Genomic DNA, 13,222 nt, shown 5'->3' on the forward strand with positions numbered 1-13,222 from the left:
AATACTACCGTTCAAATCTAAGATGCTATCCCCGCTTTGGCATGCATGCATCTATCAATCTGTCTGCAGCGATGTTGTCGATGCCGTAGCTGCCATTTTTACTCTTCCTCGTATACAGTACCATTAACGTTTATTTTTTATTTTCTTATCAGACCTACTTGTGCATATTATGAATCTGCAGTGATAAGAGGAATATATTTGATATCTGACCTGATTCTATCATCACTTGCGTCACACATGCATGTAAACCTGTGATGTGACATGTTGTGTTTCTTTACAGCGTGGTGATCAAACATTCCTATATATAGACGTGTCTGCTACGACAGTGGTTCCCAAAGTGGGGTCTGGGGACCCCCAGGGGTCCTTGGGGGAGTTCCAGGGTCGCGAGACATGTCCAAATCCCCAGAGGGGATCCCCAGCCGAAAACGTTGATAACCCCTGGTATAACACACTATATACACAGCTGCCTGGCAGGTTTAAAACAGCGTGGCGTTTATAAATGTCCTCAGACAGCTTCCATACGTCACACACAGCGAGCTAGCCAGGACACCAGCGAGGCTGCCAGCTGGCTCCTGATTGGCTGTTCGGAGCCAGGAGGAGGAGGAAGCCGGGGAGGCAGTGGAAGAGGATGTGCGAGGAGGGAGGGAGGGAGGGAGGTGTGGAGCGTTGGGCATTCTAGACGATCTACAAGCCCACGAGGCATGGCTTCAATGCATGCTGTGAGCTTGTAGATCTGTGATTTATTTAATCGACAAAGCTTAAATCAGAGCTTAAGCCGTCAGTGTGTCGAGATGGAGCGATGATTGATGACCACAGGGGTGGCGCCAGAAGCCCGACACACGCACGCACGCACGCACGCACGCACGCACGCACGCACACAGATGGACGGACGGACACACGGACGGACAGACGGACACACGGACGGACGGACACGCACACACACAGCTCCTCCGTGCGGTGTCCTGACAGGAACCCTGCTGTGATTGGCTACGAGGCCAAAAAGCATCCGGTTGATTGATGGGTGGCCCCCCCCCTCCATTTACCCCCCACCCCCTCACCACAGAGAAACATCTCATCCCCTCGCTCTCCATCAATCTGTCTATGTATCTCTCTCTCTCTCTCTCTCTCTCTCTCTCTCTCTCTCTCTCTCTCTCTCAGAGAAAAAAGCACTTTAGGCTTGCATACTCAACCTGCACACATTCTAAATTTGCCCCCGAAATATTGTACTGAGCAAATGGACCACCTTCAATAATAATGATAATAAGAGTCTTTATTGTCTCCACATCATATATTTTCTTTGTCATGGACACGTCTTGTACAGGATAGTAATAATTCTTACCCGTCGAGGTCCGTTGGGCTTCAGCTCGAACACGTCCATGGTGTAGTTCACCCTCCGTCCATACTGGTCAAACTGGACGTTACCCGTCAGGCCCTGGAGCGCCACCTACAGGACAGGATGAACAGTGTTAGTGCCTGCAGCGCCACCTACAGGACAGGATGAACCGTGTTAATTTAACACTTTGAGAGCCCAGGGTCAGTTGGAACCAGTAAATTGGTGTGCACAGTGATTTGCAGCTTCAGAGCCCATTTCAAGGTGACACAGCCCTCCATCTTAATTGTGCCGTTAGCATAGCATGTAAACCCGCGGGAGGATCGCCGACCACCGGAGGTATGATTACGTCTAACGCGACCATCGACGGGACCGCGATGGGCCTTCAACACACAATATTTGGTTAGAACTGGAATGATTCATTTAGATTCTGAGTTATTAGCATCAGAAGATTTTGCCTCCTGTCCATAAAAAAAATGGATGACGCACCAACTGGAAATGACATCGAATGTTGCCCAATAGTCCCAGAATAGTGCTCTGTTATCAAACAAGTAATTCTCTGTCGTTTGGATCAATCTCCATTCTGGGCATCGGACGTAATTAATTAATAGGACGGAGATCTCCGTTCTGGGCTCAAGGTGTTAACACGAGGCCCACCACACACGAGGAACACGAGGGTGTAAATTAGTACCCTAGCCCGCCAAACACGAGACTCTCGTGAACCAGGGTTTACATTCTTTAATCCAAGTTTTAATCCCGGATCGTATCGTAGCTAATGTTGCTATCGCGTAAACATAGAGTGAGACACTGGCCGTGGCCATTTTGAAGATGCGCGCGCATCCACTTGCATTGTAAGCCCTGCCTTCAAAGCCCTGTATCTCAGAAACGACATTGAGGGGCAGTTTCTGGCCCAGACAAGCGTTTTCAACGGCCTGTAGCAGGCGCTGTGATACTCGCGGTCGGCTTTATCCACCATCGACCGAGAGAACAGCAACCGGTGAAGACACCACACACAGCAGTTTGTCACTGAAACATGCGATTACGGATATTTGGCTCTTCAAAGTAAGTGTTACGCGCAATAAAACCCTGGCAATATGCTATCGAGGGGTTAATTCATGCTGGCGGGAAATGGGTTTTAATTAGTATCCTGTAGCGCCACCTATAGAGGACAGGAAGAACAGTGTTTAGTACCCTAAACAAACATTACAAATCCATAGACTGAACACAATGACGTAATCTTCAGAAGCCATGCATAGGAGGGGCTAGCACCCCTCAAATATCTGCATAGGAGGGGCTAGCACCCCTCAAATATCTGCATAGGAGGGGCTAGCATCCCTCAAATATCTGCATAGGAGGGGCTAGCACCCCTCAAATATAAAGCTGTATATAGGAGGGGCTAGCACCCCTCAAATATATGCATAGGGGGGGCTAGCACCCCTCAAATATCTGCATAGGAGGGGCTAGCACCCCTCAAATATCTGCATAGGAGGGGCTAGCACCCCTCAAATATCTGCATAGGAGGGGCTAGCACCCCTCAAATATAAAGCTGTATATAGGAGGGGCTAGCACCCCTCAAATATCTGCATAGGAGGGGCTAGCACCCCTCAAATATAAAGCTGTATATAGGAGGGGCTAGCACCCCTCAAATATCTGCATAGGAAAGGCTAGCACCCCTCAAATATCTGCATAGGAGCGGCTAGCACCCCTCAAATATCTGCATAGGAGGGGCTAGCACCCGTCAAATATCTTGCCTCTAGGCCTTGACGACCTTGCCTGGATGTGTGTCAGCGCTGCTCACTTCACACGGGTGTGATTTTTGAGGGGTGCGTTTCATATCGATGCCCTGGGTGGGTGGGGGTTCTCACCTGCTTTAGGGTGCGTTGTTCTCACCTGCTTTAAGGTGCGTTTCATATCGATGCCTTGGGTGGGTGGGGGTTCTCACCTGCTTTAGGGTGCGTTTCATATCGATGCCTTGGGTGGGTGGGGGTTCTCACCTGCTTTAGGGTGCGTTTCATATCGATGCCTTGGGTGGGTGGGGGTTCTCACCTGCTTTAGGGTGCGCTCCATATCGGTTCTTCTCACCTGTTTGAGGGTGCGCTCCATGTCGATGCCCTGGTTCCACGGAGCCGCGGGATTGGCCAGACAGTCTCCGGCGTTGCCGCGTCTGGAGATGTCGACCTTCTGCCGTCGCAGGTTCCTGAAGGCCTCGGCCATCACCATCACCCCGTCGTAGGTCAGAGCTGAGGTGTACTGAGGAAGAGGAAGAGGAGGATGATATGATGAAGATACACCCTGAACCCAACCCTGAGCCGAGGTGTACTGAGGAAGATGAAGAGGAGGACGATATGATGAACATACACCCTGAACCCAACCCTGGGCCGAGGTGTACTGAGGAAGAGGAAGATGAGGACGATATGATGAAGATACACCCTGAACCCAACCCTGAGCCGAGGTGTACTGAGGAAGAGGAAGAGGAGGACGATATGATGAAGATACACCCTGAACCCAACCCTGAGCCGAGGTGTACTGAGGAAGAGGAAGAGGAGGACGATATGATGAAGATACACCCTGAACCCAACCCTGAGCCGAGGTGTACTGAGGAAGAGGAAGACGATATGATGAAGATACACCCTGAACCCAACCCTGAGCCGAGGTGTACTGAGGAAGAGGAAGAGGAGGACGATATGATGAACATACACCCTGAACCCAACCCTGAGCTGAGGTGTACTGAGGAACAGGGACGTGCAGAGAGTGTTAGAGGGGCAGGGGCTGAAATCCCTTAATAGGACACTTTTGGACAGAAAATAGCAGATCTACAAGCTCTCAACGCGTCGCGCTGCGATGCGTTGAGAGCTTGTAGATCAGCTATTTTCGGGGCGCAACCCAGCACTCTTTAGCTATAGTGGAGATGCAGGTGTAACGACATGGATTTATAAACACATTTGTTCATTGAAAAATGCTGCGTTCCAAGTTCAGGAAACTGAATGCTGCCTTCCAGCATGGCATGGAAAGGAGAGGAGGGGCATGTGCATTTCTTTCACCATGTAGTAAATGCTGCATTCGTGGTCTGGAGAGGGCAGTTGTTTTACAGACGGGTAAAAGGGCAGGGGCTGAAGCCCCCTTTGATGTCTATGTGTGCACGTCCCTGCTGAGGAAGAGGAAGAGGAGGTCGATATGATGAAGATATACCCTGAACCCTAACCATGACTTCATCACCATCACACCATCGTACGTCAGAGCTGAGGTGTACTGAGGAGGAGATCCGTTCAATTACATTACATTTTATTAACACTTAGACTGCGGGATTAATTCATCGTGAACCCCATTTGACTGCCGTTGTTTTTCATGAAGATCCGCCTTAAAACAGTGTGATCGTTTGTAATAGTGTCCAACAATACTCCACGGACCCGACAACAACAGGAGCAGGGAACTCTACTATTTATATAGATCAGATCCTTATGACCATTTAGTATAGCTTCTCTGCTAGACTAGACTAGACTATAAGGACTAGAGCTAAGGAGGCTTGCGCCCGGAGGGGCTGCTGGAACAGGCAAGGAGGCCTGTTCCTCACTCTCTGTATGTTGTTACTCTGCTGGATCTGTTCCTCACTCTCTGTATGTTGTTACTCAGCTGAATCTGTTCCTCACTCTCTGTATGTTGTTACTCTGCTGGATGTGTTCCTCACTCTCTGTATGTTGTTACTCTGCTGAATCTGTTCCTCACTCTCTGTATGTTGTTACTCTGCTGGATGAGTTCCTCACTCTCTGTATGTTGTTATTCTGCTGAATCTTCTCAATACATTCTCAATACTTCACCCTGAAGAACTTTGTCAATCCTTCATCTTTGGAAGATTATTTAATCTATAAGAGTATGTACCTTGGGCGGGGTGTCAGACCCAGGGTTAGGGGTTCATACCTTGGGAGGGGTGTCAGAACCAGGGTTTAGGGGTTCGTACCTTGGGAGGGGTGTGAGAACCAGGGTTTAGGGGTTCATACCTTGGGAGGGGTGTCAGAACCAGGGTACTCCCTCTGGTCCAGTTTGTTCCAGGGTTTAGGGGTTCGTACCTTGGGAGAGGTGTCAGAACCAGGGTTTAGGGGTCCGTACCTTGGGAGGGGTGTCAGAACCAGGGTTTAGGGGTTCGTACCTTGGGAGGGGTGTCAGAACCAGGGTTTAGGGGTACAGTATGTACCTTGGGAGGGGTGTCAGACCCAGGTTTAGGGGTTCGTACCTTGGGAGGGGTGTCAGAACCAGGGTTTAGGGGTTCGTACCTTGGGAGATGTGTCAGAACCAGGGTTTAGGGGTACAGTATGTACCTTGGGAGGGGTGTCAGACCCAGGTGTAGGGATTCGTACCTTGGGAGGGGTGTCAGAACCAGGGTTAGGGGTTCATACCTTGGGAGGGGTGTCAGAACCAGGGTTTAGGGGTTCGTACCTTGGGAGGGGTGTCAGAACCAGGGTACTCCCTCTGGTCCAGTTTGTTCCAGGGTTTAGGGGTTCGTACCTTGGGAGGGGTGTCAGAACCAGGGTACTCCCTCTGGTCAAGTTTGTTCCAGGGTTTAGGGGTTCGTACCTTGGGTGGGGTGTCAGAACCAGGGTACTCCCTCTGGTCCAGTTTGTTCCAGGGTTAGGGGTTCGTACCTTGGGAGGGGTCAGGGTTTAGGGGTTCGTACCTTGGGAGGGGTGTCAGAACCAGGGTACTCCCTCTGGTCCAGTTTGTTCCAGGGTTTAGGGGTTCGTACCTTGGGCGGGGTGTCAGAACCAGGGTTAGGGGTTCATACCTTGGGAGGGGTGTCAGAACCAGGGTACTCCCTCTGGTCCAGTTTGTTCCAGGGTTTAGGGGTTCATACCTTGGGAGGGGTGTCAGAACCAGGGTACTCCCTCTGGTCCAGTTTGTTCCAGGGTTTAGGGGTTCATACCTTGGGAGGGGTGTCAGAACCAGGGTACTCCCTCTGGTCCAGTTTGTTCCAGGGTTTAGGGGTTCGTACCTTGGGCGGGGTGTCAGAACCAGGGTTAGGGGTTCATACCTTGGGAGGGGTGTCAGAACCAGGGTTTAGGGGTACAGTATGAACCTTGGGAGGGGTGTCAGACCCCGGTTTAGGGGTTCGTACCTTGGGAGGGGTGTCAGAACCAGGGTTAGGGGTTCATACCTTGGGAGGGGTGTCAGAACCAGGGTTAGGGGTTCGTACCTTGGGAGGGGTGTCAGAACCAGGGTACTCCCTCTGGTCCCGTTTGTTCCAGGATTAGGGGTTCGTACCTTGGGAGGGGTGTCAGAACCAGGGTTAGGGGTTCGTACCTTGGGAGGGGTCAGTGTTTAGGGGTTCGTACCTTGGGAGGGGTGTCAGAACCAGGGTACTCCCTCTGGTCCAGTTTGTTCCAGGGTTAGGGGTTCGTACCTTGGGAGGGGTCAGGGTTTAGGGGTTCGTACCTTGGGAGGGGTGTCAGAACCAGGGTACTCCCTCTGGTCCAGTTTGTTCCAGGGTTTAGGGGTTCGTACCTTGGGCGGGGTGTCAGAACCAGGGTTAGGGGTTCATACCTTGGGAGGGGTGTCAGAACCAGGGTACTCCCTCTGGTCCAGTTTGTTCCAGGGTTTAGGGGTTCGTACCTTGGGCGGGGTGTCAGAACCAGGGTTTAGGGGTTCGTACCTTGGGAGGGGTGTCAGAACCAGGGTTTAGGGGTACAGTATGTACCTTGGGAGGGGTGTCAGACCCAGGTTTAGGGGTTCGTACCTTGGGAGGGGTGTCAGAACCAGGGTACTCCCTCTGGTCCAGTTTGTTCCAGGGTTTAGGGGTTCATACCTTGGGAGGGGTGTCAGAACCAGGGTACTCCCTCTGGTCCAGTTTGTTCCAGGGTTTAGGGGTTCGTACCTTGGGCGGGGTGTCAGAACCAGGGTTAGGGGTTCATACCTTGGGAGGGGTGTCAGAACCAGGGTTTAGGGGTACAGTATGTACCTTGGGAGGGGTGTCAGAACCAGGGTTAGGGGTTCGTACCTTGGGAGGGGTGTCAGAACCAGGGTACTCCCTCTGGTCCCGTTTGTTCCAGGGTTAGGGGTTCGTACCTTGGGAGGGGTCAGGGTTTAGGGGTTCGTACCTTGGGAGGGGTGTCAGAACCAGGCTAGTCCCTCTGGTCCAGTTTGTTCCAGGGTTTAGGGGTTCATACCTTGGGAGGGGTGTCAGAACCAGGGTTAGGGGTTCATACCTTGGGAGTGGTGTCAGAACCAGGGTACTCCCTCTGGTCCAGTTTGTTCCAGGGTTTAGGGGTTCGTACCTTGGGAGGGGTGTCAGAACCAGGGTTAGGGGTTCGTACCTTGGGAGGGGTGTCAGAACCAGGGTACTCCCTCTGGTCCAGTTTGTTCCAGGGTTTAGGGGTTCGTACCTTGGGAGGGGTGTCAGAACCAGGGTTAGGGGTTCGTACCTTGGGAGGGGTGTCAGAACCAGGGTAAGGGGTACAGTACGTACCTTGGGAGGGGTGTCAGAACCAGGGTACTCCCTCTGGTCCAGTTTGTTCCAGCGCTGCATCAGTTTGATCACCATGGGGTTACTGAAGTCCACCAGCTGGAAGCCGGTCACGTTGGCTCCTCCATGCATGAAACGCTCCAGGTTGATGTCCTTGAAACCCTGAGGGGGAGCGGGTGGGGGGGGCGAGAGAGGGGGAGAGGGAGATGGGGGGGGGAGGGGGGAGCAGGGGGGGGGGAGGGAGGGGGGAGAGGGGGGGAGGGGGAGAGGGAGAGGGATGAGGGCGGAGGGAGGGGTGTTAACGGGGGAGGGGGGATGGAGGGGGAGAAGAGGAGGGGGAGTGGGAGGGGGAGAGGGGGGGGGGAGGGGGAGAGGGGAGGGAGAGGGGGAGAGGGAGGGGGAGGGGGAGAGGGAGAGGGATGAGGGGGGGAGGGGGGTTAACGGGGGAGGGGGGAGGGAGGGGGAGAAGGGTAGGGGGAGAAGGGGAGAAGGGGAGGGGGAGTGGGAGGGGGAGAAGGGGAGGGGGGATTTTAGACATTTGAGCCACGGACCACCATTTGATGACATTTAGCCTAATGGTGTTACCATTAGGAGAGATAACAATACTTCTACATTCTCTAATTCTGTAGACTTCTAATGTAGGTGTTTAACAATAATTAGTCTTGGACCCGTACGGTTCCATTTTACGATCTCAAGAATTTAAGATCTATCAGGGATCATTTGGTTACCAACTCTCCATCATTTAGCTGCATGGGGACCACCTGGAACCCCCTCAAGGACCGCTCGTGGAAAACCACTGACTTAAAAGGCTAATAAGCCTTGTATCCCTTAACACTAGCGCGTCGGAGCGGTCAGGCTGACCGATTTTGAAATTTTGAAGTGGATTTTCTTTGCCCATGAAGTCCTGAGAAAGTTCCCCTTGCATGACTTTTTCTAAATGTTCGATTCAAACCATCTCTGTTTTTTTTTTCATCTGAAACGTTTTGGAAATATGATTTTAGACATAATTCTACTAAAATGTCTGCTCTTTTTCGGTCCGTGGGACCGCTCTTAGAGCCCTCACCCTTTCTCCCCCACAAGCAGTGCTTGTCACACCTCCCTCCCGGCTGGAGACGGGCATTGTTCAAGCTAATGTGTCATTTGCATTCCAACTAGCCTTCCACATGTAAGCAAACTTACATTACAAACTTACATAAACTAAATGTTGTTTTAGATGTTATATTTGTTATGTGCGGTTTGCAGAAATAACAATGTCTGACTTTATTTCTCGAAACGGAAAAAGAAATATGGTGTGTGGTATTGTTTCCACCAAGCGCATAGCTCAATAGATATAAATACATGTTGACTATACACGCCATCTTTAGCATAATTATGTTGGAATAATAAAGTTTATAGCATTGTGACTATGTCGCGCATATTCATTTCATATATCAGCGCATCAAAAATATGGTGAAATATGGTGTATTGACTGACTGGCGTATTGTTTCAACCAAACGCATAGCTCAATAGATATAAATACATGTTGACTATACACGCCATCTTTATAGCATAATTATGTAAGGTGGCGATGATAAAAATGAATCAATTATCCTGGAATAATAAAGTTTATAGCATGGTCTGTTTGACCCGACCGACATTTCCTTGGAGCGAGAATGTTCGCCGATGCGCGAATCAGCGCGATGCCAAATAAAAATGACAGTGTTTGAAATCAGTCCAACCCGATAGACGTCCCGAACTTCTAAATGTTTTGTCAGTAAGAAGAACAGTTCTGTCCGTCCTTCGTCTGTAAACTTTTCTGCACGCGACCAGTGGAACTGATTTCCACGCATCACGGCTCTCTTTTTTTCTCTCTCCCTCTCTCTCTCTCCCTCTCTCGTGGAGAGGGAGAAAATATCCAAGTAACTGACGGTGAGGTATGCGGAAGTGCATTTTAGATAACGCTGTAGCACTATTTGTGGCGGTGATGCGTCACATGACTTGATCTATCCTATGGTGTATATATAAACCGTGCTGCTGCTACGGACCTTTCTGCTGGTACAATAAATCAAATATATATAAATGACATCGATCATAGGCGGCGGGTATGTAAGGCTTAGCCTTCCCAAAAATTATGCTGGGTATTTTTAAAATATATATAGGCTAATATGTGCCAGCATTATATAGAAGGCTAGCCGCTCCCAAACTCCCAACTCCTTTGTCTGTAGCCTAAACTTTTCTGATTTGCACGCACGCACGCACAGCTCTTTCCTTTTTTTGGCACAATCAATCAAATATATATTAATTACATCGATGTTTCCCCCTCTATATAAAATGACAATATATAACTAATGTCGTATTTCGTCTGAGCAATGTGCCTGGCTCTGGCAATAACGTGTGGTAGCCTATATTGTATTGGCTCAATACAAAGTCGGACAGTGTTTGCTGCGCAAGGGTATTCAATATAGCGCTGCGGCTCACACCGTTACTATAATTATAGTTTGGTAAACTGAAATAAAAAATTACTTTGAGTTGTCCTGTCTAGTTGAAACTGCTGCCTTGAATTCGTTGGAATGTAACATTTAGAAGACAATGGCAAGCCGTCAACGGGTGCAGAGAGAGGTGTGAAGATCATTAGACAGTGGGGGAGACAATGGCCAATCAAATAGCACGAAAAACACCGGTCAGCCTGACCGTTAGCCGTCATATTAGTAGTGCATTTTTTTCAGACATCCTAGTGTTAACACATTATAATGGTCCTCTGTAGAGTACCGAGGTCCATGACGTCACTCGCTCATCCTCTGAGTCTAGAGTACCGAGGTCCATGACGTCACTCGCTCATCCTCTGAGTCGCCCAAGACATTTCTCTGTGGAGAATAACATCGGCTCATCTTAGAATCGTCTCATATAAGAATTGTGGTCCAAAAAAAAAAACTGTCTCTGCGATATTGTCGTGAAGGCCATTCTGTATTGTTTACGACAGTCATATTTGATACAGTCTGTTTCTGGTGAAGATTGCATTAATTGGGCGGCAGTAACATTAGCATTCTGTCACCGTCAGTTGATTCTTCATATCCTTACGAGTCAAACCGCTGGGATAGTTTGTTTATTTTTGGAACCCAGTTCTTATTTGATGCCATATTAAACTGATCTATGGGAATTCAGAACGGGGAAAGAGATCCAGGTAGGATGCATACATTGTCACACTTGCTCTATATGTTCTATAACTAAACATTTAATTGTAAACACCTTAAATGGACTATTTTAATACATAGGATAAAATAGGATAACCACTGTAGCAGTTGTCAGATTAGTAGCAGGTCAGTCCATGACGTCAGTCATCTACGACACACCAACTTGGCCTACATGTGACATCATGTCTACGTCACACGTAGGCCCGCTAACCTATATAAGTGCTGACCCACACAGTAGAACTGCATTCCTTCAAGTCATTCATTCAAGGTATTCAGGACTGCATTATTTTACAGGGATAAACCTATAAACTACTGTGTGAAATGCTTCGTTGGACGGTGCACCTAAAAGGGCTTCCAGAGACACCGTATGATGCTGCTGTAGCAGTGGACCACAAAGTGTACTGCTTTAGAGGAGACTTTATCGAGGCCGAGCGTCGGACTGAAGTGCATGTCTTCAACACAGTGTCTTCATGCTGGACCAAGTTGCCCCCAGAGACGCCTGGAAGAGGACAACGCCCCCTTGAGGTTCACCCCATGCTCACCAGCCGCACAGCTGTGCTGATCGACGCTTTCATCTACATCTGGGGGGGAATGACTGGCACGGTGAACTACAGCAAGGCGCTTTATGCATTTGATGTCGACGACCACAGAATGCTCACACCCAAGGTTTCTGGGACTGTTCCACAGGGGAGGTACGGCCACACAGCCTGTGTCGTTGGGAAGGTCATGTTTATCCATGGAGGATACAACAATGGATACACTGATGACATCTACAAGTTGGACACCACCACGATGGTCTGGTCTTTAATTAACACCAGAGGAACTCCACCGCCTGCCTCATATGGTCACTCTGCCACCATCATTGGGACAAACATGTTTGTATTTGGGGGAAGGCACTACAACACCATCAGAGTGTTTGACACAGAGACCAACAGCTGGCTGGACACGTCTTCTCCACAGCTTCTTCCAGAAGGACGTTACGGTCATTCAGCCTTTACCTACAATGGAGAGCTGTACATATTTGGTGGATGGAACAATAAGCAGGACTTCAATGATCTGTGGAAATTCAGTCCAGAGAACTTCACCTGGAAGAAGGTTGAGTCCAAAGGGAATGTTCCATGTTTAAGCAAACCATGGAGGCACATGGTATTCTGTTTCATGGTGGGAGATCGTATCATCATCATCTTTGGAGGACGTAGATCATACAACACATTTAATGATGACCTGCATGTCTTAGACTTGAGTCCTAGTCTGAAGACCTTCTGCAAGCTGGCAGTTATTCAGTACGGTCTGGATCAGTCTGAATTCCCACACAACATCAGGTGGGAACTGGCAGCCATGACTAGCAACAGCCAATAGGAACTGGCAGCCATGACAACCAACAGCCAATAGGAACTGGCAGCCATGACAACCAACAGCCAATAGAAGAAATAACAGCCACGGAAAAGAAGGAAACAAGTTAAAAGGAAAAATACAGCAGGTAGCAACACTGCCCTCCACATGTTTGCTCTAAATTGAGTTCTAACTAAAGATTAACTCCTTGGTGTTTTAACTTGTGACAGAGGTTTACTCACCCGCCACCATCAGCGCCATCTGGTGGCAGAATTGATACTGGAGAAGCGTCTTATTTTGAAAGAACTGCCACCATTCATTCCAACAAAGAACCAGCTTATTTCGAAAGCCGTTTTACTCGGAAACAGAAAAAAGGAAGTGTAAAATGGAAATTGAACGTGTCCCGTGAATGTTATTTAATTCACCCAAAACAGACATTTTGTAAGCAGCGATCATAGAGTAGTAGTACAGTAGTCCATATCACATAAGGTACATACATCAACATACAAAAAACAAAAAGACAAACAACATGGGAAAAAGATAAAAGCGAGCAATTTATACAATACAAGTACAGTAGTGCATATAAACGTACAGACCTACCTAATCAGCAGCAGGCTGCTGAGCCAGTGCTTACGCAGCCTGGACGTGACCCGGTAGCAGCTCTTCATAGGGTTCGTTAGTGCCACTATGATGCTGTTGCAAGACACCTCCAGACGTTGCATAAAATTGTACATAAGTTTTCTTAACAAAGCATCACATGTGGGCACACCAACAGAAGTAAACAACTGACTGGCACTGTGCCACCTAGGAACATGTAGCAGTAACCTCATGGCATCGTTATATGCCACTCTGAGCCGCTGCATGTTTTTTATTCTGTACGAGGACCATAGATGGTCTGTGTACAGAGGGGTGACATACGATCTAAACCGGGCACATTTT

General features: G+C 49.1%; 1 protein-coding gene across 1 annotated transcript in view; it reads right to left on the reverse strand.

Annotated features, from left to right (window-relative positions):
• The window catches only part of LOC306930095 (glutamate receptor 4-like), a gene marked incomplete at both ends in the record, with an annotated part of 197,277 nt that overhangs the window by 41,927 nt on the left and 142,128 nt on the right, over positions 1 to 13,222 (reverse strand). The window contains 3 exons of the mRNA XM_079510838.1: positions 1,340 to 1,444; positions 3,413 to 3,580; positions 7,785 to 7,943. Coding sequence (XP_079366964.1) covers positions 1,340 to 1,444; positions 3,413 to 3,580; positions 7,785 to 7,943 — 432 coding nt within the window. The remainder of the gene's footprint in view (positions 1 to 1,339; positions 1,445 to 3,412; positions 3,581 to 7,784; positions 7,944 to 13,222) is intronic.

The sequence above is a fragment of the Electrona antarctica genome (assembly GCF_951216825.1).
Source record: "Electrona antarctica genome assembly, chromosome: 9".
NCBI lineage: Eukaryota > Metazoa > Chordata > Actinopteri > Myctophiformes > Myctophidae > Electrona > Electrona antarctica.